General features: G+C 41.6%; 1 protein-coding gene across 1 annotated transcript in view; it reads right to left on the bottom strand.

Moving 5' to 3' along the window:
- Positions 1-27,202, bottom strand: part of antxr2a (ANTXR cell adhesion molecule 2a) — a 220,896-nt gene that overhangs the window by 142,267 nt on the left and 51,427 nt on the right. The window contains exons 9-11 of the mRNA XM_048602572.1: positions 8,297-8,357; positions 3,936-4,034; positions 1,126-1,198 (exon numbers count right to left, since the gene is read on the bottom strand). Of these exons, the coding sequence (XP_048458529.1) occupies positions 1,126-1,198; positions 3,936-4,034; positions 8,297-8,357 (233 nt within the window). The remainder of the gene's footprint in view (positions 1-1,125; positions 1,199-3,935; positions 4,035-8,296; positions 8,358-27,202) is intronic.

The following is a 27,202-nucleotide window of genomic DNA, read 5'->3' as shown; positions in this document are numbered from 1 at the left end:
GCTAACCTAGACCTTGTGACACACTGATTATTCTTACCCGAGTACTCACACTCGGACTCCAGTTGACTCACCGGATCCAGCAATGCCTCCTTCCCGTTTGGACCAAGGACACACTGGTCAAGAAAATATTCCTGAACACATTTCAGGAATTCATCCCCCTACTTACCCTTCATTCTAAATGATTCCATTCAGCATGTGGGTAATCAATCATATGAGAATTCATACATATCTCTGTGATTTTCCTGAAGCTACACTCTCCTCTCTCTCTTTCTTGCTCTTCTGAAGTTTATAGAAACGCCCCCAGTAGCATGATGATAGACACTTTTGTTTTGAACTCCCTTACTTCCTACAGGATTATATCAAATTGGTAACTTAGAACAATGCAATGCACTAGTTTGGCTTAGCACAGTCAACAGGAATAAACGTTTACTATTTACATGTTTACATCAAAGGGACTGTAGCAATTCAAGGATTTACGTCATCCCCAGCTAGGTACCACTATGGACAACTAGGGATGGACAACATGTACTGGCCCAACTGGTGATGCCCACACACCGTAAATGCGAAGAAAACAATAGTTGGTAGAAGATTTCTGGGTTCCCATTAACCACCAATTTTTCCTCATTTTCTCCCTTTGCCAGTCTGACTTTTGTTTTTACGTCCCCTCTCAAAGACCGATTCAAAGTAACCACTTATTACCACTCTCACATTCTGGGGGTTTGCCAGGATCCGTCACAAGGAATCCTTCAAAACTTTGCAAACATCTTTTGGGCAGATGGTTGGCCTGGTTAACCAGCTGGCCAGCATGTTGTTCAGAATATTGCCAACAGTGCGGGATCAGTTCTTGTTCTGACTGAAGTAGATGAGGGAGCTGCTTCCTCATTGCATACCCGAATGTGGAAGGCAGTGGTAGACCATCATTAATGAAACTATTAAGGTGAACAAGGTTTCTGATCCTCACTCTGGTTAAATATCAAATGCAATACAAACCTTTTTCACTCAGATACAACGTAAAGTAGTGAACAACAATGACACTGGAAGCAGGGCAGAATGAATTGAGATTCAACAATATTCAGTTAATGTATGGTTATTTTTAATTCAGACGAATATGAATTGTGTACTTACTGGCCTGCTTCCTGTAGCGTGGGTGCTGGGCACAGCAGATAATTATCCGTCACCATGTTCGTTGGTCTCTCAGCTGGAAAATGAATCATTGCATGAATTCCTTATACTGAGCCATTTAACGAACAAACTTGATTCCAAAAGTATTAAATTAAGCATTTTTGTTACAAAGAAAATGTTAAACTTTGCAGCAAGAATAACACAGATTAATATAAAATCAATGGATGTATTCTACAAATTAACTTCAAAATTCAAATACAACAAAATGGACTAAATTCGATTGCTCCAAGGTAGAGAAAGAAAATGCATATTTCATGACTTCTCTCAAAGAAACCTACTTTATCAATGAAAAATAATTCTCAAGCATTGTTTCTGTGTGTTTCTAAACATGAGAATATTATGGGCTAGATTTAATGTAGCCTGTGCAGTGGGACACATGGTGGCTGGGAATACTTAAACGTAGTTTGGGGACCCGTGTCATTCTTCTAGCAGTGGTAAACCTCCCATGATTAAGTGGGAGGACAGAACAGGATGATGCAGGATTCCCAGCTTATTAATGAGCTGACTGACATCCAGTTCTGCAATTCAGTGGTGGCTCAGAGATAAATTGGGTGGCACACAAATCTATCACAGACAGGCAGTGTCGCCTGCAGGCAGACACTGTGCCCCCTGTCGATGGTCCCAATATGAGGTTACTTAAAGCCACTAAACTGCTCTTCTCTTTGAGCCTCGTCCTGCCCTCCCTTATAATCAAGTTGGGATCTACAATGATCCTACAATGATAACTGCATTAATCAACTTTGCTCCATCATAATGTCAGAAGTGGAGTCACTCACTGAAATTTTCACAATATTCAGTGCCATTCATGACTTATCAGATACTGAAGCAGTCCTTGTCCAAATGCAGGAAGACTTGGACAGTATCCAGGCTCAGATTAACAATTGGCAAATAACAAGTCCCCACACAGGTGCTGGGCAATGACTATATCTAACAACAGGGAATCTAATCATTGCTCCTTGATATTCAATGGCGTTATCATCACAGAATCCCCAAACAATAACATCCTGGGGGCTTACCATTGACCAGAAATGGACTAGCCATACAAACACAGTGGATACAACAGCAGGTCAAAGACTAGACATGCTCCAGCGGGTAACTGATCTCACAACAGGTACAACAGTTTCTCCTACTCAAGGAATCAAGCTTTAAGTTAATGCAAAGCAGTCCCCCTAGCTGTAGTGTTTTCGTCTATGGAGTATCCAAACCGGGAAGGTTTGGATAGAAATCTTTAAGTTGTTAGAACTGAAAATATTTAGGGTATCATAATTATGAAAGAGTCACACCAGCAGACTCCGTGAGAATCATAAATCTATCTCTGCAGTCCGAAGAAAAGCAACTGGGAAGAGTCAGTGTAGCAAAAACTTAGAATTGAGGTAGGAGTGAAATTTCTATGGAATTGGGTAAATGGATAATATTGGGAAAAAGTTTGAAACTTTATTTTACCATCTGTATTAAGGTTTTCAGTCCTCTGTATGCAACTTTCCTTCTTTTGTTGAATAAACCTATGTTCCGCTGTTGAAGTTCCATCTGCAGCCTTATGTGAACATGTTTCATTGACTAAATACCACATTAACCAACTGCAAAAAATATAGTTAGGTTTTATTCTGGGATCTGCCTTGTCCAGCATTACTATCAGCTTGTGTATCCCATGCTGCTTCTGCTGTTTGGCACAGAAATACTCCAGTGTTGTATCTTTACCAGGTTAACACCCGATTTTCAGTTATGCCTGGTGTTGCACTTGGCATGCACTCCTACACTCTTCATCAAATCAGAGTTGTTCTCCTGATTTTACGCTAATGGTAGAATGGGGTATATTCCAAACCGTTATGTTTCAGATTGCGTTTGAATACAATTCTCCTGCTGCTAATGGCTCACGGATGCCCAGTTTTGAGCTGCATTACAACCTCTCCCATTTAGCACAACACAATGAAGGGTATCCTAAATGTAGAGACGGGATTTTGTCTTCACCTGGACTAATTGGTACTGATGTGGATAGATGCATCTGCAACAGGTAAATTGATAACGTCAAAGGCAAGCCAGTGTTTCCCTCTTGTGGGTTCCCTCACTGCCTGTGACTACTAGCAGCAATGTCCTTTAGAGCTCAGCCAGCTCGGTTAATAGTGCTGCTACTCAACCACTCTTGGTGATGAATGTTGAAGATTCCCCACCCGGTGCACATTCTGGATCCATGCACTCCTCATTGCCACTTCCATGTTTTTTCCAAGATGGAAAAGTAGTGATTCATCAATCGAGGTAGAGATGGGTGTGGATGGCGTGTTAGTTAATCTGCAGAAGGCTTCCTTTCCCATGGTTCGGCCTGATGCTTTAAGACCTCATATGGAGAAGAGTTAGCAACACCCTCTCAACTATATACTACTGAGTCACCCCTCTGATTGGTCTGATCTGCCAGTGAGACCGGACTTACCCAATCATGGACATGATGGCATCTGGGGCATACTCATACTCATGGAATCATTCCTTACAGACAACGCCAAGCTGTGGGACAGCTCTACCAAGCACATAGCTCTCTGAATTACAATAGCCAGAGAAAACTTTGCAAAACATTTAACCATAGTGTCATTTGACCCAAAAGAATAAACTTGTGGTTCCTTAAGTTATAATCATTTCCTTGCTGTAGCTTTCAGGCTTTAATGACCATTATTGTGAATATTGAAAAATGAAAATGTCCATAAAGCTAAGTGATTATCAGTAACAATATTTTGAAATTAACACAGGTGTGTAGACATACTTACTTATAATCATTGAAGCATTTATGTAGTATCTACATAAGATAAAATCTATGCCTTTTCCTGCTGTGAATCCATTTCCTCTTAGCACAACTTTAAATTCTTCTGTAAGTACAGAAATACCAAATCACAGTAAGGAGAATTTGATTATACTGAACATGCACAAGATAGTATCAATACCTTACTCAGTTCTGTGCAAAAAATATTACAATTTATTGAAACCACAACTAGACCAACATGTCTAATTCCTGAACATTGCCAAGGGAGGATATATATTCTAATTAAGGTAGTCCTCAACTATCTCTGTTCCCAGTTGATACCGAGGAGTATGGAACATAGAACACAGAACTGTACAGCACAGGAGTGGGCCCTTTGGCCCACGATGTTGTGCTGAACATGATGCCAAATGAAACTAATCCCTTCTGCTTACCATTGGTCCATATCCCTCCATTCCTTGCATATTCATGTACTTATCTGAAAGTCCCTTAAATGCCCCGATTGTATGTGCCTCCATCACCATCCCTGGCAGTGACAAAATCATTGCATTTCGTTGAGCTAAGGCCAAATGGGGGAGGAAGAGAAATCTTCTTTGAGAACTGATCTTTCATTTTCATTTATCAACTCAGGAAGGTTTTAGAAAAGATTTACAAGAATGTTGCCAGGGTTGAAGCGTGTGAGCTGTAGGGAGAGGCTGAATAAGCTGGGACTATTTTCCCTGGAGTGTCGGAGGCTGAGGGGTGACCTTATAAAGGTTTATAAAATCACGAGGGACATGGATAGGGTAAATAGGCAAGAACTTTTCCACGGGATGGAGGAGTCCAAAACTACAGGACATGGATTTAAGATGAGAGGGGAAAGATATAAGCGACCTAAGGGGTAACTTTTTCATGCAGAGGGTAGTGCGTGTATGGAATGAACTGCCAGAGGAAGTGGTGGAGGCTGGTACAATTACAACATTTAAAAAGGCATCTGGATGGGTATATGAATAGGAAGGGCTTAAAGGGATATGGGCGAAATACTGGCAAACGGGACTAGATTTATCTTGAATATCTGGTCAGCGTGGACGAATTGGACCAAAGGGTTTGTTTCCATGCTGGATATCTCTATGTCTCTATAACTTATCGATCCAAAACTTGTACATTTTCAAGGACTTACTTTTTCACAAAATTGGTAATTAACCCGTTACATAGTTTGCTAATAGTAATTTTAAATAGTGTTTTTAATATTATTTGCTGAATTCTTTTGTGCTTCATAAATGCACTGGCAAATAGTTTGTACAAACTTCCCATCTCAGTTTTAACATTCTAATGATTCACAGAGTGTTATTGCATCGTGTTTAATCTGTGCCCAAATAATAGTCAAGCTACTTGTTATATGTCTCAAAGGTATTTTTATCTTTAGGAAAACCACAAACCAACCAGTCATTATATATTTCTCCTGCCATCAACGGAAATGAAAATTGGGAAAAATGTATAACAGGCAGCTAGAATATTGACTGTTAGAAAAGACCAACCAATATCAAAATTATCTGCATCATATTTTAGCATTGAGCAAGAAGGAACTGACAGAAATTCAAAGATCCCGACTCCCAAACAAACAGAACACAGAACAGTACACCACAGGAACTGGCCTTTCAGCCCACCATGTCTGTGTCGACCACGATTCTTAACCAATCCAACCTGTCTGCACATGATCTGTATCTTTCCATTCCCTGCCTGTTCATGTGTGTCTGTCTAAATGACTCTTAAAGTTCACTAACGTATCATCTTCTACCAGCTCCCCTGGCAACGAGTTCCAGGCACCTACCACCCTCTATGTAAAAAACATTCCTCGCACATCTCCTTTAAACTTGCCCCCCTCACCCTAAACCTACGCAACCTAGTATTTGACATTTCCGCCCCAGAATAAAGACTCTGACCAACCACTCTATCCATGCCTCTCACAATTCTATCTTGTCACTTCTTAGCCTCTGACGCTCAAGCAAAAACAATCTTAATCTGTCCAATCTGTCCTGATAATAATACGCAACATCCCAGTAAATCTCTTTTGCACCCTCTCCAAAGTCTTCACGTCCTTACTGTACTGTGGCAACCAGAAAAACACACTATAAATTCTTAATATTTTGCAGAGCTCATCACAAAAAATTTATGAATAGCCCAGACTATCCAAAAAGCTTTTAAAAGCAGCTTTGAACCGCAGCTGTACTCTGCTACAATCAGAATGAAGCAAAATTCCCTTTACTACAAAGTTAGTTTATTAGCAATCTTACACTGTATAGTAAAGACACTTGCACGTATCTGGAGAAGATAGAGAGGCACAAAATCAGTCATTTCCATTGATAAATTTTCAGATTTTCGACATTGGAAGTTCAGTTGAAAACTTCCTTTCCCCAAGCCCATTATGAAAAAGAAATATGTAGAATTTTGCATTGTTACTTATCCTTCTTGTCTATATTCAATTGCACGCTATTAATTTTGCACTAACACCGGTACTTTGTGATAGAATAAACTTGTTTTATTTGTTACCCCGTGCAAAGCTCAGAAATACAGCTGGAGGCTAGGTTTTGAATGATTCCTTTTGTATTTGGATTCAATTTACCAGACAGAACTGGAATGAATCACGCTGTAGAATTCAGATTATTGTAATGTTAGTAGTGATCCATAAAACATTTGTAGTGAAAACAGCATCTTTATTGCAACAGAACTTACTTAAACAACTGCCCCATGTCATTCCACTTTCCTATGCAATAATCACTCCATTCCTTTCATCCATCACGTATCATCCCCTTTCCACACATTTTTAAACCTTTTCCAGTTCCAATTCCAACTCTCCCAAGACATCCAATCTCCAAAGTCCATTCCATACATCCCCTATATTCAACCTTGTCAAAAAAAAACAAAGGTACTTCACACCTATTTATAAATAAAGCATGATGGCAAGCTGCAAAAGTGCAGATGAACCAAAAGCTGGTTGAAGAGGTAGCTTTTAAGTAGTGTCTTAAAGGAGTAAAGTCAAGGAGACAGGCAAAAAGAGGTGTAGGAAGGGTATTCCAGAGCTTAAGGCATAGACAAATGAAGGTGCAGCCACTGATGGTGGAGTCATTAATATCAGGGATGCGTGAAAGGCCAAAATTAAAGGAGGTGAGATTTCTCAGAGGGCTGTTGAACTGGTGAAAAACAGAGATAGGGAGGAGCAAGGCCACAGAAGAATTTGTAAACAAGGCAGGAATTTTAAAAATCACATTGCTTGAACTCAACTCAGTGTCATTCAATAAACATTTTTGTATATAGAATTCCTACAGTTTGGAAACAGGCCATTCAGCCCAACAAGTTCACACTGACTCTCTGAAGAGCATTCCACCTACCCCATCCCTGTAACCCTGCATTTCCCATGGCTAATCCACCTAATCTAAACATCCCTGGACACTGTAGCTAAGTTAGCATGGCCAATCCACGTAACCTGCGCATCTTTGGACTGTGGGAGGAAACCGGAGCAGGCGGAGAAAACCTACACAGATACGGGGAGAACATGCAAACTCCACACAGTCACCCAAGGCTGGAATCGAACCCGGGTGCCTGGCGCTGTGAGGCAGCAGTGCTAACCACTGTGCCAACCTGTCAGTCAAGACGACAACTTAGCCGACATCCCACTAAATAGAGGTGGGCCTTCTAGTTTTGCCAGCTGCCCACCTCCTTTGCCATCAGGTCTATCTCCAGAGGCAGCATACACAATTTCACCTTACTGCCATCTTCCTGGAATGAAAATATGATGGGCAGGCCTCCTTAACAAAGATAAGGAAGGAACATCATTTACTGATGCTCCCTTCTCCTTCATAAAATAGTGGTGAAAATTCATCTGGTCCCAATTTTGAAGCCTGGAAATGACAATGGGTGGCAGATTAGACTCCAACTTTCTTTCGGAACAACAACGGCCTACTAGCCTGGGACGAGTAGTTTCAGCAAAGGGGCAGTGGGTGGGCTACCAATCGCATTACTATGGAGTAGGATAGAATACTGCGTTACCTTCTGGCTTCATGTGGAAAAAAATTTAATTAAAATGAACAAATGGCTATTTTTTTGGCTATAATAACCACTGATGAAATGTTAATGAAACAGGCCCATCTTTTCCTATGCTCATTGTAAGGTATTATTTGACAGGAGAACCAAAACAGGCATTAGCTAACTTAATTTACATATATTTAAGGTCTAAGTTCTGTTTTAACTGGCTATCAGCAATCCCTCAGTTTTGGTCTATTACAATACTGGTTTTTGGTGTTTTGCTGTGGCACTTGACAGTAGTCACCATTCAACCGCACATTGTCCATCAAGTATTATAACCTCCAACACATCGCGAGCACATTTACTTACGTCCAGCACATACAGAAGATGGTTCCACGTGCAAAACTTCAGTACATGACTTCTTTAAAATCTACATTTTAAATTTAAGAAAAGAAGTGAGTCAACACAAGTAAAATAAATCATTGAAAGTAAACCTTACTGTCATTTATTTCAAGATATATACACTTCATTGTTCAATCTTATTACAAGATAATAATTAAAGACCACATACGCAACAATGTCTCTATCTCATTTTCACTCTCTCCTCCTTTGAAATGTGCCTTAAAAGACACCTTTTGATCAAATATTTGACCATCAACTTAATTACTCTTTATGGGCCTTAGTGTCAAATTTTCGTTGATCATGCTCCTGCAAAATGCCTTGAGCCGTACGCTTAAAATTAAAGATATTATGAATTACAAATAGTTGTTGTTAATAGAATAAAATTATCAAGACAGATGGAAGGAGAAAGAGAGAAGATAAAGTACTGCTGGTTTCACAATGAAGCCTATAGTCGATGAAGATATGCTATTAAAATTACAAGGTAAATCATGTGCCATGCCAATGATTTGATCCAAAGATGGTATTTAATGGAGGTGAACTGACTCTCACATGCCAGACAGAGTCCATACCACCTCTTTTAAAAAAGGCCCATCCTATTAAAAACCAGTGCAAACTTTCCCAGTAAACTTAAAGGGTGCTGCAAGCCACAGGGGAATGCTCAGTCCAGCTGTGATAAATAGCTTTGGCTTCATGCCAGTGCTCCCCCTACTGTCTAGACCCTCATTCCATGACTACAGTTAAACTCTGCCCATCTGAGACTCACTATTATATTTAGCTATGCCCATAAAGGCTATATCAGACATTGAATATCTTAAATTGAATTAGAAATCAATTAACCATTTTAGTTGGCTAGAATATTTTGAAACAAATGTTTTCACTGGCCCACTGTGCCAAAATCTTCGAATTTCTCACAAGTCTGACAAAATAGCTGCTATGATTTTGTTGTATATATTGGAAAGCAAGCTGAAGTTCAATAATGGCAAAAAGTATTCTTGTTCTATAATACTGACTGTTTATCTAAACAGTGAGAATTTTTGAACTCTAAAGCAAAACTAACATTTGAACTTAAAGCACAGAATCTTCCAGACTTAATTCGCTGCCAGAGTGGTAGAATCGTTTTCAGTTTGAGGGCCTGACTAACCGATGACCAGGCCTAATCATGGCTCTTTTACTCAGTCATGGGATTAGCAACCCGTTTTGAGTTGACCAACCAATCAGGGAGACCATACTAAATGTCACACCCATTCTGTTGAAGGGAGGATTTTTAAACGAAGGAACCACCCTGTGGATTACAAAGGGCTGCCAGCTCATGAGTTTTTGAGTACCACAACAATCATGGGCATGAAGAAAAGGCTGTGCCCCAGATCTCTCACTTGTACTTGGATATCCTGCTGCAAGATCTAAGGGGCTACAGTGCGGTGACTATTCAGAAAATGAGGAGCAAGATGACAACCTATCTAGGCAAACAGGCATATGTGGAACTGACAGAGGAGCAGCACGGGAATTCTGGTCCTTTCAAGCTGTGGACAATGCACCAAGATGCAGGACCACAGGAGCATGGGAAAGCTGAGTGCCATAATGTTGTCAGTTGCCATGCACCATTTTCTGTCTTCCCAACATCCCGCTGCACATATCTCCTCAGGCTAACACATCTCGCGGCTCCACATACTTCTCTCTAGGTACATGACTCACTCATCTAAGCAGGAAACACATCCTTCAACTCTCATTCTGTTACCCATTTGCACCCAGCCATTTTGCACAAATGTTGTCCTTCCCACCTCCTATCCACACAAACCATTGCAAACAGTCATAACTCTTGTCTCTCTTCACAGGGGGAGGGAGCACACAACTTTAGGAAGAGGCTGTTGAGAGGGCCATTCAAAAACTGACAACTTGATGGCAAAGGTTAATACATGTTCATCTGCTCCTCTGGGAAGGGGCTGAGTTCCTGGAGGTTGCAGATGTCAACAATGAGTTGCCCTGTGAAACCGAAGCTCCAGGGGCACTGTTCAGCACAAAAACATTCAGCATGTTCTTGAAAGAGCTGATCATCTGCCTGTAGACTCTTTCCCCAGGGGCGGGTCTGGGGGTGGGATCTCGTCACCTCTGCTAAGATAGTGATAGGTTGGAAACAGATCCTCGGGCTGGGGAATTCCAAAAATGAAAGTTAAAAACAATTAAAAAAAAAAAAAACGGTCCTCCAGTCCTCCATTGGATTTATATTCCCCACTTGACAGATCTAAGAGGGCTCCCCCCACATCTATATTTCTATTTTTTAAGTTTCATCTTCAACCTGATCCCACACAAACTCACATGACGTAGGGATCTTGACACAACAATTTTAGGAGGTTTAAATCCACATAAACTCACAATCCCATTTCCACTTTTCCAGAAGAAAATCCCACAAAGCTTTTTAATTTTATCCTTCAATGCACACACTCTTTTGGTGGCAGTTCACATCTGACCACTTTAATTCACTTAAAACATTTCCCTGGAGCTGGAAATCCCTAACCGTGTGTGTGCTGACATGAATGGGCAGGACACAGGGCAGGAAAATTCCTCCTTGCTGATATTGCCTGCTTCCTGTCTGGCTAGCACAACAGTTGAAATCTCTCAAAGGAAAACAGGACATGTTGGAGATACTCAGCAGTATTGGAAGCAGCTGTTGCGAGAAAATCAAAGTCAATAGGACTCCCTTTCAGCTCTGAAATCTCTGGTTGAAATCTCTCTATGTTTCCGCGCTTGCGATACTCATTCCTGCAAAGTATCTGTCTGTTTGATACCTCCTTACTAAAGCAGATCAGCTCCAGAATGCAGCTTGTAATGGGAAAGACCTCACATTTCCTGCTTTAATCAGCCACTCATGCAGTTCACTAATCTCAGCAATTTCAAATAGGTATTAGCAGTTACCAAATTACCAGTTGCTCAGTGTTTAGCATTGCTGTCTCACAGCGCCATGGACTGTGGTTCGATTCCACCCTTGTGCAACTGTGTGGAGTTTGCACATTCTCCCCTTATCTGCATGGGTTTCCTCCAGGTGCTCTGGTTTGCTCCCACAGCCCAAAGATGTGCAGATTAAGTGGATTGGCCATGCTGAATTGCACATAGTGTCTAGGGATGAGCAGACTAGGTGGATTAGTCACCGGAAATGCAGAGTTACAGGGATGAGGTGTGTCTACATGGGCTGTTCTCTGGAAGATTGGTGTGGATTCGATGGGCTGAATGACCTGCTTGCACACCGTAGGGATTCTGTGAAATGTTGAGACACATCTACCAGCAGCGCTATGCAACTCTTCCATGGTTACATGCTTGGAAGGTTTGCACTTTGTAGTGTTTTTGTGGTGAAGCATGATTTTTCCACTCCCTGAGGTGCCGGGAGTAATGTCGAGTTTGATGAACCCATAATCTCGGAATAAGTGGTCGCACATTACAGACAGAAATAAAGGAGGAACTTTTTCTCTTGGAGAGTAGTGAGTCTATGGAATTCTTTACCACAGAAGCCTGGTAAGGCTGGATCATTAAATATGTTCAATACTGAGATAGACAAATTTTTAATCAATAAGGGAATCAAGGGTTGGGGGTGGGGAGGTAAACGCAGGAAAGTGGAATTGACGATCATCAGATTAGCCATGATCTTATAGAATGGTGCAGCAAACTCAATGGGCTGGATTGACTACCTTCACTTCTATGTCTTATGGTCTGATGGAACTAATTCAATGAGAGGTCAATAATCAAACTCTTGCTGTCAAAACAAACCCTCACAATTTAGTTTTCTTTCCTTTCATGGCGAGATCACTTTCTCAATATCCAGTGGTGAGAAGCCTACATGCACATATTTATATCTCATTAATTATCTTGCTCACTAGAATTAACTTCCAGAAGGCAATAAGACCATAAGCCTTCATAATACATAAACCAAGCACACATCCTGTCAGTCTTCTGCCTCACGCCTGGGTGGGTACACAGCTTTCACTGTCTTTACTGATACCTTTGTAATGTTCCTTCTGTTCAGTTTCATTGGAACCACTGCAGCAATAATGGGCACCTCCCTGAGGTATGATGGATCATTGCTCCATCCAATTGGGCAATGACAATGCACCACCATAAGCTTTCTGGGTTCCAGGTGGCACTTAAGCTCAGAAAGCACAGCAGGCTGATTAGAACTGAAGAGAGGCATAAGCAGAGAAGACAAAGCAGGAGCTTTGGGCTGCCAATGAGAAAGGTAAATACATGTTGCTATATGGCACACTGTGTAAGGGACAGTGCATATGGCAGCAATTTTCATTGCAAACCACTCTGCATGGGTTTAGAGAGCATGGTGATGTGAAAAGGAAATGGGGAGACATAGTTACTAAGGTTAGAATCCAGTCATTCAGAGGGCTTGCAAAAGGCAGTCTGAGAGTTGTGCCATTTCTAGTTTGGAGCTGTTGGTCACAATTAATCAATCAGTCAGGCAGTTAGTGTAACACAAGTCCATGTCTCTGCATCTCTCTACTCCAGCAGTTAAGTAAACCCAGTCCGGAAATTCAACCTGGAGGAGAGTGTTGAGCCCTGGTCAGCCAAAGATGTACTGAAAAGTGTCTCTCCAGGGGTTGGGTCATATTCAGTCACAGATTGGGTCATCCATAATCCAGGATCAGATCATTGCGTTGTCAAGGCTGCAGGTGGCTGAAGACTGAAGGCTGATCTGATTGTACTTGGTGGTTTAGGGAACGGTAACAATCATGAGGCAATCGAATATCATAGGTTGAGATCTAACAGGAGAAGACTGGGGATTGGATGGTCTCAAATAGGGATCAAGTTAAATTGTGATCACATTGCTTTGGTATTGGTGGGGAGTGGGACCATCAAGGGCATCAGCAACTCGAGAGACCAGAGCTCTGGGTATAAAATGGACACATTAATGGTCACTTAAAGAGATTCAACTGAAACAAGGGAGAGGGACACATGGAGCACCAGACATGACGGACATGAAGAAAGTAAGGTGTTTCATGAGGCATATGAACAGTCTGCAAGTCACTGCTCTGAACCCATAAGCTAAACCTCACTATATTGATTCAAAAATCAACTGTGTATTTAGCTTACATAAAAGAATTAGTGCCATTGATGTTGTTTTCAAAACAAAGGGTCTCAGAGATGCCCACCGTATAAAACATACCTGAGGAGAAAAGCACTTCAGTGTCACAGCATTTTAAAAGTTTCAGTCATGAATTCAGTGATGCCACATTGCTATACATCTGCCTTCAACTTACAGTTTAGCAGAATCACAACATTCCTAACACCATCCAATCCTGACCTCACCTCATGAAACACTGAATTACAGTACATTGTAATCTAACTGACATCTTGTAATCTCTGACGTCTGCAAGAATCAATGGAGCAAGACACATTCACTTAATACCCCATTAGCCAAGGCACATAGTCTTAAAGACTGCAAGCCATCACATTGCAGCTACCATATCCTCACACACAACGGGACAGGATAACTGAGCTCATTTTGTGGGGTTGAAAGGTTTTGCAGATGGCCTCCTTCCAAATGTTTCATTCCAAAGCCACATGAGCACATTATTGTACTACCTTAAGTGAGGTCAGAATTCTTAATGTGCACGGGAAAGAGCTCCTGTCAGGCATGAAGGTAATCCTGCAGTACCACATGCCGCAAGCTCCTGTGAGGTTGGTGACAAGGAGCATTCCTCCTAACAAACACAGCAAGGCAGAATCCAATGGAGTGCACACTGTGTGAACCTTGACAAGGCGGAACACTGCTCTTCTATAAGGGCATAACCTGGAGCTTGATGCGGGAGGATGTCAGGGATGGAGCATCCCTTTCCGAAGATTGTGTGCTTTCACTCGCTGTTTTCACGGATCTGCAGCAAGCTGAGGAAGCACAGCAGAGGTCAAGCCACTAGTTCTTCTTGTGATCCTAATACCGCAAAGGAGGTGCTGCAAAAGAAAGTAGAGACAACCCCATCTGTTACAACAATGTCAACAGCTGCCACCAACCGGCACCCAGCTTCCAAAGGGGGAGGCCATAGGTGAGAGCCATCACACAGGAGGAGGAGAGTTCTGCATGGAACAGAGTGTTCAGGTTATCTGCAAATGAGTAAGAGAGAACAGGGCATGTCCGAATTCATCAAATCATGCCTAGGCCAACTGCTTCTGCCACAAGGACTAGATGGCACTGCCATTCCAGTAATCCTTGAATTTTTTTGCCAGTGGATAATTTCAGGGAGCTGCTGGGAGCTCTGGTATTTTGTTGTCCTCCATTCAAAAGCACATCTTGGAAATCACTGATGCTGTCTTCACAAAAGCCCATCAATTCATCTCTTTCCCTTTCTGTGCAGGGACATTAGGTGCTGGGAAATTAGGCTTTACTCTGATAATAGGTTCAAGGTGCAAATTAATTGCACCCACATTGCCAATGAGATCACTCTATAATAAACCAAAAGTCTATATTAATGGGAAAGAATTCTACTCCTTTAATGTCACAACAACCACATAATGCAGGTTCACGCTAGATATCCAGGGAGCTACCATGACTCATATATCCTGGACCACTCGGGTCCCAGCAGTCCTCTGCCCATACAACAATGGTTGCTGGGTGACAATGGATACCCTCGCCACACTTAGCCAATAACACCCTTAAGAAATCCTGAGACTTCCATCAAGAGTTACAATGTTGCCCACATTTCAATCAGAGCCATTGTAGAACAGGTCCTAGGCCTCCTAAAGGTGAAGTTCCAATGCCTGGACCATTCAGGAGATGGCATGCAGTATACCTAAGGAAGTGTGCCCGTATCATAGTGGCGTGCTATGCCCTCCACCATCTCAGTCACCAAAGGGTGGTTTTCTTGGCTACGGAGGAGTTGCAGGAGTGAGAGAAATCTCCGAGAAGGAAGATGAAGGTGAGGATCCTGAGATGGGCCAGGAGTCAAAATGGTTTTGTGAAAAAAAAATTATGTTTGACTAATTTATTGGAATTCTTTGAATAAGTAATACACACCATAAAGGAGACACAAGTGAATATATTGTAGCACAATTTCCAGAAGGCATTTGACAATGCGACACACCAAAGTTGACAACTTCTTCAATTTTAAAAAATAATTTAAAATCTATACGTGGTCCACTGCTTAATAACAAACATTCTTGGTTCTGACTGACATTTGTGTCTATCTTTATCTTTCAATCTCGCATTCAACTACCCTCTAACCATCCATTTGATCCCTCCTGCCCTGTCAAGTTGAATTAGTGATAGTTGCAGTGTTATTTGATTCAATCATTCCTGTCATTAGAAAGAATTCTGACTCCCATTCCTGTATCAATATTAAAATTATTGTTCCTAATTGACCCCTGTGTTAACGCTCCAGAAGTTGTTTGCTTCCTTGATTTTGCCAAAGAAAGGTGACCTGCCTACTTTCTCATTTCTCTTTAGAGGGTTTTTCCCTCTGTTTGAGGTTTAAAAACATATGGAAATGAAGTACCTTCTTCAAATGACTGATATGGCAGTCTACAGTTCAGACGGAACAAACATTGCACCAGTGTACTTTCTATCTGCTGCATGCCAGATGCTGTAAAATGGGCATCCTGTACTTTGGCTTCACAGTTCTCTAGCTTCTGTTTCTGTCTCAATGCACTTTTGGTTTTGCACCCCAAACGAAAAAGCTTCAAATACTGTTCCCCATGGGATTTTTCTCTCTCTCAAAACTCAATGCTGCACCCTTATCTCAGCCTGTATGGCCAACTGCACAGCCTTAATCAACATCATGTCTGCCCTAGACCATAGCAAGTCTGAAAGGGATTTTTCTAAAACACCCAACTGCTATTCCATCCAAGATAAAATTGCTCTTTAATGTTCTGTAATCACAATTATCCGCCAAATGGTAAAGGTCATTAATAACCAAGTCTATGCTTTATGCCAGATATTTTTTCCTTTGATGAAATTTTGCTTGTTGAATTATACTTTTCATTGAGCACAACAATATGAGTCATTAGCCCTGATTCTATCTTTGTAAGAGGCAGTGTCTTTGTTCATCCCTTGCTTTGCCAGCATATCATCCACAATACTGCCCACTGTGACTAGTACTGACCTGCTCTTTATTTGGCTTTCGCTATCAAACATGAAGCATTTCTTCAGCAGGAAAAATGATTGTTGCCAATTTTGTCACTTCTCTGCCGCGTGGATTTAAACATTCCTGGAAATTGCAAACTGGGATTGCATTGCGCACTCTGATTGGAGGCTTTGTTCACACGCTGTGTTTTTGCCAGTCACTTTGTTTCTCAAGGTTTTCTGTCGTCTTTCTCTGATCACTGGGGTTATCCTCAATGTTTTCAACTTCTGCTCTGACTCCCTGCTGGGTGTAGCTTCAGAATCCTTCCCACGATACCCAGGCAGGGATCCTCCGGCCAATGGAAATTGCACAAGGTGAAATCATGGCAAAGATAGCTCCCCACTGGCACAGGACACCGTGTTAGGTGTTCTCCAGCTACTAAATGTAAATTCTAATCTCCTGTGCTCCATCCACCTTGAGTCATATGATTCAGCTGTGGATCACTGTTACCAAGATTCACCTCTTGCTCTGTTGACTTGATGGCAATATCCAGGCTGACAACTCGATGCAGTACTGAAGCTGCACTATTGGAGGTGCCACCTTTTGGATTAGGTACTGACCAGAGGTCACAGCCTATCCAATCCTAAAACACAATTCAAAGAGCTAAGGCATTCTCCTCAGGGCCCTGGCCAGCATTTATCCTTCACTTGCCAGAACTAAAACAGATTATCTGGTGATGTATCTCATTCCTGTTCGAGGAAGTTTGTTGTGTGCAAATTGTCTGCCACATTTCCTGTATTTCAACATTGAAATAATTAAGTTATACTTAAATTATTTTATGAACTGTAAACTGCTCTGTGAAGTCCTGTAGTCATAAAAGACTTGATATAATTGCAAGTCTACATTTTTGCAAATGCAATTTAAGTTTAATAATACTGTGAAACAAAGAGATAGAAAAGCAGAGTAAATCAACCTCGAGCACGCAAACAATGGCTAGAGGTATTCAGAAATTTTCTATAAGTTATCAACACACAACATTCAGTGTTGTTGCTCTCACTCTTGTGTTGTAGATCAAGCATTCTGAGAATTTCCATCCCCAAAACGTATCACCCATTTTAACAAACTTACTAATTCTACAACCTATTTGCAACAACTACTTTAATTTACATAGAGACTTTTGTAGCAAGCAAGCCCTTTCCAACCCAATACTTTCACATAAGATATTATTCTGTAGCTCACACCTACTTGCACTATACAAACCCTCTTGGATTTATTAACCAGACTGCTAGAATTTATATAATGAAAATTTCCACTGTTGTATTTCAGACACCAATGAAATATCTGAGAAATAAAGCTGTCAGTTTGACCAAATGCAGCGCAGAACAAGATAATATACTTGTTTTGGAAAAACACAATGTATTTTTTAACTGTGCAAGAGCAGTTTAAACCATCAAACCTATAGTGCATTATATTAAGCCATCTGACAAATTTTGTGATGCTTCGCAAGCTTTATGTTGATCGAATTCCTTTAAATACAAATTCATTGCCTCATTTTACCAGGATGTTACTTTAATCAAAAGTAAGTACATTTTAATTCATCTCAATCTCAGCAAAGAAATTGCACTTCTAAAAATAGACATGACCAGTGAGCTAACCAGGCTGGCATGGTTTTTAAAAAACACATAAGATAAATACATACAAACTCCAGATTTACTTTAGTGAAAATCAACTGCCAAATACATTATATATTTATAGAAACCAGTCTCAGAAATGAAGGGCATGTTAGCTGGCTTCAGCACATTGTTCCAGTCTTGAAGTGAAACCACAAGTCATATTAGTTTATTAAATTGACTTACAAGACTCCAAATGCTCTAAATACTCAGCAGATTAAGGAAACCGGAACAGAGTTAACAGCAGAATTTTTCCAAATAAGTGGAGGCAGGCACCAATGTGTGCATGGTTGGATTTTTACTGAAATGCCCCGAAATGTCAGGTGAGGATCAAAATTTAATCCCTTCCTTTTTTAAGAATCCCCAGGGTGGGTTCCAGTTCCAGTTCCAGTTTCAGTTCCAGGTCCAGAATCCACATTGGCTGGATGGTCAGACTTTGAAGCAGCACATACTTCAAGTAGGTATTTGCAAACTCCAGCTACATGTAATTTGCAATTGCTTCATCATCCATTCGTAATGCAGTTAGAATAAACATGCTTAGAGTTCAAATGCTAGTGAAAAGCAATTTGTACTATGCCATTGGTCCTTACAAATTGAAAATTGGCATCTGAATGATGTTGAAGTTAGCAGCAATGATTTAAATAAAGGTCAATGCTAACGAAAGATAATCCAATATTTATGCAACTTCCAAGGATGCTACTAAGAGCCAGAGACCAACGTTACATCCTCTGTAATGTAAATTTAATGACGGTCTGCCTGAATTCAATAAACAGTTGAATGATTACTCCGAGTCTGATTCTGGATAGCTCAAATATTAGACGTTTTTGACACTGACTCCATTTGCTGGGAATGAGTCAGGTGCAGTGTCAATGCAAGCTCTGTATGTCTCAGGACAGATGAACTGTGCTGGAGACTAGAGGAGGACCTGAGGAATACAGGATTGAGAGACCGCCCTCTTCCAGAGGCTGTGAAGGTGACAGCTGCTCTGACCTTGTATGTTACTGACTCCTTCCAGGGAGTGATGGGTGCCGTCTGTGGAAATCTCACGGTTGTGCGCCGACAAATCCATCAGGACAGTGATGATGCTGTTGAGTAAGGTCATACCGGGCCATTTTACTCTATGTGATTAGCTCAGTGCTGTAGCCCAGGCAGTAGGATTCAGGAACATAGCTGGCTTGCCCCAGGTACAGGGTGGCATCAATTGCTCACACATGTGGCACTGAGATGGCCATGGCACAACACTGCAGTGCTCATCAATAGGAACGGCTTCCATTCCATTAGTGTTCAGGTGATCTGTGCTCATTGTGACCACTTCCTGAAGGCCCACTACCCTGGCAGCTGCCATGGCTCCTACATTCTGGAGCAATCTCATGTAGCTGGTGTGTTTGAGGATCCAAATACCTTTTCTAGCTTGTTCCTGGGGGACCAAGAATACCCACCGTGACCATGGCTCGTAACACCATGCGACTGATGCAGGGCATAGATACAATTCTGCCCATACTGCGACCACAGGGGCCATGGTGGAGCAGACAATAGGGCTGGTGAAGATGTGATTCTGTTGCTATGGTGGTCTGGTGTGGCACCCTCCAGCATCATCCAGGCAGAGTGTGCTGCAGCTTTCCTGGTGGCTGTGCTCTGCACAATTGGAGCAGGCAGCAAGGCAATGTGATAGATGTAGAGGAACCGGAAGAACAAAAGCAGCTGTCCTGTCAAGAGGAGGCCAAGGATATCGTTCATGACTGAACTCAGCTGTGTTGCGCACTACAAACTAGCCAGAACCTGCTTGTCATCCAGTTCCAATAGGTGAGAGCTGGGTACAGCAGACCATCATGGCCTGTTAAATGGCTGTTATTCATAATACTACATTTGGTTTGCATTGTGGGGGTGAATGGTAACTGTTACTGACTTGGTTTGCATTCACTTTTGCAGCATGTAAATAAAAAGCCTGCGCTTAGGATTGTGTGATTCCTTGCCTGTATGTGATTTCTCCTACTGAACAAAGTCCAATGGGCATTGTGGACAGAGCAATCTTGACTTAGAGATGGTGTTTAGGCAGGGTGTAGCTAAGGACAGATAAACTGTGTGTTGGGTGGTCATTGAACAGTCTCAAAGAATAACAAAATGGCGTTGCAAGTGCAAAGGTGTATCAACCATGAGCCATATGCCGTGGGCACAACGGCTTGTAGCTGCTGTGCCATGATGTTGCTAAAAAGGAGCAACGCAGATTGCCAATGTTTACCCGGATGCATAGCATCCTTCCAAAGCTGGCACAGGCACAAGGGTTCGGTTTTCTGGCAGATATCCTGAGTGGTGAAGAGTTCTGGGAACAGCACATAGTAAGATGGGGATGGAATTGGACATGGTGGATGCCATGGGGTGGAGTAGGAAGTTAAAAAGTTGAATTGGTAAGAAATAGCAACATAAGTCTCCTCATTTTAAATGCAAAATAAATTCTGAATTTGGCCAGAGAGCATGAACTCAGAGATAGTAGGAACTGCAGATGCTGGAGAATCCGAGACAACAAGGTGCAGAGCTGGATGAACACAGCAGTTCCTACTATCTCTGATTCAATTTTAACCCCACTGTGAAGTCTCTTCTAAGGATGCCTAGCCTGAAGAAGCTACCCTCCTCCCTCCGGACAAACCTCAGGGGATCTCTCTCCCACTGCAACTCTCATGTAATCTCTTTGAGCATGAACTCACTTGTGGGAGCCTGGGGACCTCCATGGGTAACCAATGCAGTGAGCTTCCTTACGGTGCGCAGCTCTCCCATTGCCACCCACGCTCATACATTCTTAACCTGCACAAGGTCATACCCTTCTGACACAACTCACTTCCCTTATGCAGGCACTAGCAGCAGCAGCTAACCTCTGCACCAAAAAGGCCAGCCCCAGAGACACTAGGTCTTACCTCCATCCCTGAGAAGGAAATCACTGCACCCTCAGAGGATACACCTCAGCAAAGTTTTCACCTACATCCTCCACCACCTCAGTGGCTCCCCTACCTCGATTAGACTCAGGAGCACAACTTGGTGAACCCATCACTGACATTTCTTTGCAGGAGGTTGAGGACAAAATGCTCTTGGTCTCTGGCAGTCCTCTTTTTCAGTGTCAGAGACCAGGCACTTGCCCAGGCCCAGGCAGAAGACAAACCCCATGGAACTGGCCATTACCCTTGTCCAAATGTACCAACATGAGAACAGGAAGGGGGCTTGTTAGGAGGTCAGTAAACTAGATCAAAGAACGGAAGAATCCATCACTGTTATCAGCACCACACCGGATGTGGTGTGTGCACATATCTGTCGACTTCCACAGAAAGTATGGCGACTACCATGGAAACGCAGGTCCAACACCTTTAGTATTTGCCAGTTATCTGCTGTCTATGACTCATGCCATTGGCGCTCAGCAAAATTCCAAGGCAAAAGGGAATCATGTCCTCATGTTGGGTGCTCCTTCCTCCCAGGGGAAGAGGCACACATTGAGAACAAGGGGCACACAGAAAGTGGACTCCCAGAAACCTCTACACGGGATACTGCAGGAGTTCTTTTGGCCGTCCACCTCCCTCCTGCCTATGCCGTCTAAGAAGTTCAAGATGAGGTCAGTGAGCTGTATCTGACCAGGACACCCAGCAAGTCCAGGGCCTCGAGGTCCACATGTCCCTGGGAACAACTGGCCAGAGTTTTAACCAGCCTACAAAACCAAGAATCAACTCTAACATCAATTCCAACAATAACATCCACTGCAACATTCAGCTATCTGCTCTTCACAAACAATTTGGAGACCAGTCACTTTTTAATATATTTTATCTTTTTGTACTTACCGCACCATTCATTCTCTGTGCACATGTTGCACTATTTCTTTTCACATCTAATAATTAACAAACTCTCTCTTTGTTAATTCAAGAAAGCTGGATGAAATGCTCCTTTTACAATGTAAACTCATTTGTAACAAACCACAGGGAACGCTGGAGAAACTCAGCAAGTCTGACAGCATTTGTGAAGAGACAGAGTTAATGTTTCAAGTCTGATATGACTCTTCGTCTTCCGACCGAAAGCGCTAACTCTTCCTCTCTCCATTGATGCTGCCAGACCTAAGGTTTTTCAGCATTCCAGCATTCACAGTGTTTTGTCTTTACTCAAAGCATTAATGTATCCATTAACTTTGTGACCAACAAAGGGTGAATGACCAAGGGGAAGCCAATTCACTCTTCCTCACCTGGGAGCTTAATAATTTGAGGTATGCCATCTAGAGCCTTGCCCGGGGACTGGTCGCAATGGATGAGGCTGGTTGTTTGCAAATGCCAGCTAGTTGAAGGGTGGAGAAGGACAGTGTTGATGGAGCATGCAGGGATGATTTGATGAAGACAGAGTTGGATGAAGGCCTGGAGAAGAAAACAGCAAGCTGCTGCGAACTGTTAACCGCTCACACTTTCATGTCAGGATTTGGTGCCTCTAGTTTCTTGAGGGAGGACAGGCAATTTGGAAATGTCATAAATGAGGTGAAGGAATGCAAATGCATGTAAAGAAAGTAGTTGTCACTTAACATTGCGACTCTGAAGTGATGGTTTAAATTTTATGTCTGTGCTTCCTACACTTTTACCTACACTGGTCCCATTTTGAGACTAGTAAAGTGTCATGACCTCTCCATGGCAATGAGGGTGGAAGTACAGCAGTTGTCCACTCTGTCAGAGTTTGGTTGTGATCCCAAACCCTCAGCCTGAGACTCCCGCCTTGGGGTTCCAACATCCCACTTGGAGATGCGCTGCCGTATGGAGAGATTTCCGAAATATTTTTCGGGACATCAAGATTCGAACTTCTTCATTTCTTGCCATATTTTCCCAGCTTTCTCAATACTGCACATGTCACTTAAGTGAAAGAAAATTTCTACACCAGTTACTTTATTAACACAACCATCCAGATAGTCAGTGAGTATTCAGGCTTCTATCAGAGAAAGGAAGGTAATTCAGAGAGAAAATGCCTGTAACTACCAGTACAGCAATTTATCATTTTCCAAGATAGCCAGAACAGAAGAGGTTCTGAGTAGCTTAAGCTCACTAAGAGGCACGATCCTGAAATAGTAGGCTGAGGAAGAAACATTCAACGAACACATGTTAAGAAATAAGTGAACTGTGTTAGCTTAAGGGTCTTAGGAAGAGGTATTAACTAAAGAAATAGCATCAAGTGAATGCAGATGTTTGCCATAAAGGAAGCACAAAAAAAAGCAACTGCTGGAGCCACTGAACAAGGAACATTAAAGTGGAATTTCAGATGTTTGAGTATCTGCAAAGTTGTTTTGAGGTTAAAAGGCTTAAACCTTATCTCTTATGTTTGTAGTAAGTCTGGTTCAATTAATTCTTTTGTAACGTAATTTAGTTAGTGGGTTGTTTTCCGTTTTGTGCGCAATAAATTTTTATGTTCTTGTGTTCAAAATACATTAATAGCCTCTTATGAATATGTTCAGTGACCTTCATGTAAACAAATTGCAAAGCTAGTATTATGGTCTATCAAGCCAGGTTTCACTCTGAAATCTAACTTCTTCAGAATGACCATCAGCTGGGATCATACAAGAGTCAAATTGTGCTTTAAGTGCCTATCCTTTGGGATCACTGCAGCATTATAAAAATCCTAGAGGACAACAGAAATTATCTGAGAAGGAATGGAAAGCGTACCCTGTTCATATAATCCCTACAGTGTGGAAGCAGGCCGTTTGGCCCATCAAGTCACACCAACACTGCAAACAGCACACCACTGTCCCCCATCTCCCCATAACCCTGCATTTCCCATGGATAACCCACATTGCCTGTACATCCCTGGACACTGTGGGCAACTATAGTATGGCCAATCAACCTAACCTACACATCTTTGGACTGCGAGAGGAAACACACACAGCCACAGGGAGAATGTGCAAACTCCACACAGACACTCATCTGAAGCTGGAATCAAACCCAGGTCCCTGTCACTGTGAGGCAGCAGTGCTAACCACTAAGCCACTGTATCCTACAAAAGTGGGAGCATGACCAAAGAGTAAGGCAAAGTGTTAGAAGCTCTGCATAATGCAGGATTAATACTAAAAGTATAAATTTTTGAAGTAGATGATAGCATTCTTATAGCATGATGTCAAAACAATGGGCATTACAGTCAATCCACAGAAAACAAAGGTCATAAAAGAATTCCATCTCAGAGGAACATCACTGAACTACAGCGATTCTTGGGAATAGTTAACCAAGTGTCAGTCGCCTACCGCACCTATTTTAGATGAGTGAACTTTTCAGGCAACTTCTAATGTAAGATCAATATGGTCCTAAACTGAACATCAGCAACAATCCTTTGAGAAAATAACACATTGTTATTAGCTTTGCAGATTTTAGTACACTATGATCCTGAACTACCAACCAGTGTAGCAGCTGATCTACGTAATCAGCAAGTTTGGAGCAGTCTTATTTCAAAATTAAAGAGATGGCAAAAGAAAACCAGGTTATTATGCACAAAGATCTCTAACAGAAACTAAATAAAGCTATGCAGTTATGTACAACAAGAAGCATTTGCAGCTATTTAGGCACACAAACAATTTCTATCTATGTTAGGATTATCATGCAAAATTAGAACTGATTCGTAAGCTACTGGTAACCTTGCTAAATACAAAATAAATCATGAAAACGCTGTCATGGATCCAAAGTTTCAGATTGAGGCTAATATAATATGATCAGATACAGGGGGATTTTCAGACAGTGGTTGATAACACACTGTTCATCATCATATAATCCCTACAGTGTGGAAACAGACCCTTTGACCCAACAAGTTCACACTAACACTCAGAGCATCCCACCCAAACCCATCCCCCTAATCTACACATCCCTGAACACTACAGGCAATTTAGCATGGCCAATCCACCTAGCCTTCACATCTTTGAATTGTGGGAGGAAACCCACTCAGACATGAGGAGAATGTACAAATTCCACACAGACAGTTGCCCAAGGGTGGAATTGAACCCAGGTCCCTGGTGATGCGAGGCAGTAGTGCTAACCACTGAGCCACTGTGCCACCCCGTTGTTAGCAGTATCTACTAGTTATCCAAAGCAGGATGAGAAGAACTTCATCAAAGGAGTACAGGTTGTTATATTTATAACCACTAGACACTTCTCTACACAACCAAGGAAACAAGAAACAAAGTTAACTTGGAAAGTTTCCAACTTTCTGCTTCAGGGAATGAGGAAGGAAGAAACTCAAGAAGAAAGGTTGACCGTGAATTTAGAAGATGCAGATTCTCAAGAACCTCAAAGAGAACATCACTTATGATTGGGTAATTTGATGAAATCTCAAAAAAGTTATTAGTATTAAAGGCAGAGACCACAGAAGGATATATATAAAGATACACATACAGATATGAATATATGGAGGCAAAGACGAGGGACAGATGTAGAATAAAGGGTTAACTATTGAGCATATATGTGAGAAGTCATATCGATGAAGAGTATAAAAAAGTGTGGAGTATAAAAGTAGGGAGGTTTTGCTAAAACTTTACAAGGAACTAGTTAGACTACAGCTCGAATATTGAGAACAGTTTTGGGCCCCATTATATAGGGAAAGAAACACTGGCATCGAATGCAGTCCAAAGAAGGTTCACTAGGCTGATACTAAATATGGAAGAGTTGTCTAATGAGGAGAGGTTGAATAAGTTGGGCTTGTTCGCATTCAAGTTTAGAGAATGGGAGGTGACTTTATGAAACATAAAAGATTCTTAGGAGGCTTGACAGGTTAGATGTGGAAAGGTTGTTTCCCCTCATGAGAGAGTCGAGGACCAGAGAGCACAATCTCAGAATAAGGGGTCATATATTCAAAATGAAGATTAGCTGGAACTTCTTCTCCCAGAGGATTGTGCACCTGTGAAATCCCTTAATGTGAAGGGCTGTTGAGAGTTGTTAAGTATATTCAAGGCAGAGATAGAAAGATTTTTAATCATTAAGTGTCTCAATGATTACATGGAAAAGTCAGGAAAATGGAGTTGAGGATTATTAGATCAGCCACGATCTCATTGAATGGCCGAGCAGACTCGATAGGCTGAACAGCCGACTTCTGCTCAACATCTTATGGTTGTATATCATGATTGTGTGATGATGTAGAGTCTCGGGGAGAATTAGCAGCAGCTCATTCTTCCTGTTTAGCGAGAATATCTATAGCTAATTTCATGTATATTAAGGTTTACTTCAAAAAGTCCTCAGAGTCTGGCAGACTACCTTTATAGACAGGTGATATTCTCTAAGCCAACACAAAACAACGACAGAGACATCGGCACAGAAATTGAGCTTAAATGTTCAAGTTGACATTTTTCTTGTCTATTATCTGTTTTCTTATCACTTTTTCCACTGATACCATTTTGTGCCACTTTCTGTTCTGACAAGCACAAAAAGGTGATGGATGTTACTGCTATTTTTATAATTCCTTCTTCATTTTATAAAAACTGTGCACAGTCTGGACATGCGCACTCACTATATACTTAACTTCAGTCATAGAAATGGCCGGTTCTGATCTAAAAAGGCAAAATACTGCAGATGCTGGAAATTTGAAACAAACACAGAATGCTGGAGAAACTCAGCAGATCTGGCAGCATCTGTGGAGACAGAAACAGTGTTAATGTTTCAAGTCCAGTATGACTCTTAGAGTCAGTTCTGAAGAAGAGTCAAATCAGACTCGAAATGTTAACTCTGTTTCACTCTTCACAGACCTGCTGAATTTCTCCAGCATTCTCTGTTTCATTCTGATCTACAAGTGACCTGTTCCTGGAAAGCACAAAACCATTAAAATCTAAAGCAAAATACAAAATACAAAGCTGGTAAAATCTCCTCCACATGAAACAGTTCAAATCGTATTTTCAAAGATTAAAGAAAGAGCATCGTCAAACAGTAAAGCATTAATAGTAAACACATTAACTTCCTCTTAGTTTCAAAAGCCAAGCTTAATTGGATACACTGATAGCCACTGTAAGACCTGTAAAAGACTTTACAAGTTAACAGACAAATGGTCAATGCATTTATATCCTCATCAATATTTTAAAGTAGGTACTAATACATTTAAGTGAAATAGTTTAACATCTGTGTTAAACAATACATGAATATTATACAACAAGGTGCAGGGCTGGATGAACACAGCAGGCCAAGCAG

The sequence above is a fragment of the Rhincodon typus genome, chromosome 1 (assembly GCF_021869965.1).
Source record: "Rhincodon typus isolate 14 chromosome 1, sRhiTyp1.1, whole genome shotgun sequence".
NCBI lineage: Eukaryota > Metazoa > Chordata > Chondrichthyes > Orectolobiformes > Rhincodontidae > Rhincodon > Rhincodon typus.
This window is presented reverse-complemented; position numbering and strand designations above follow the sequence as displayed.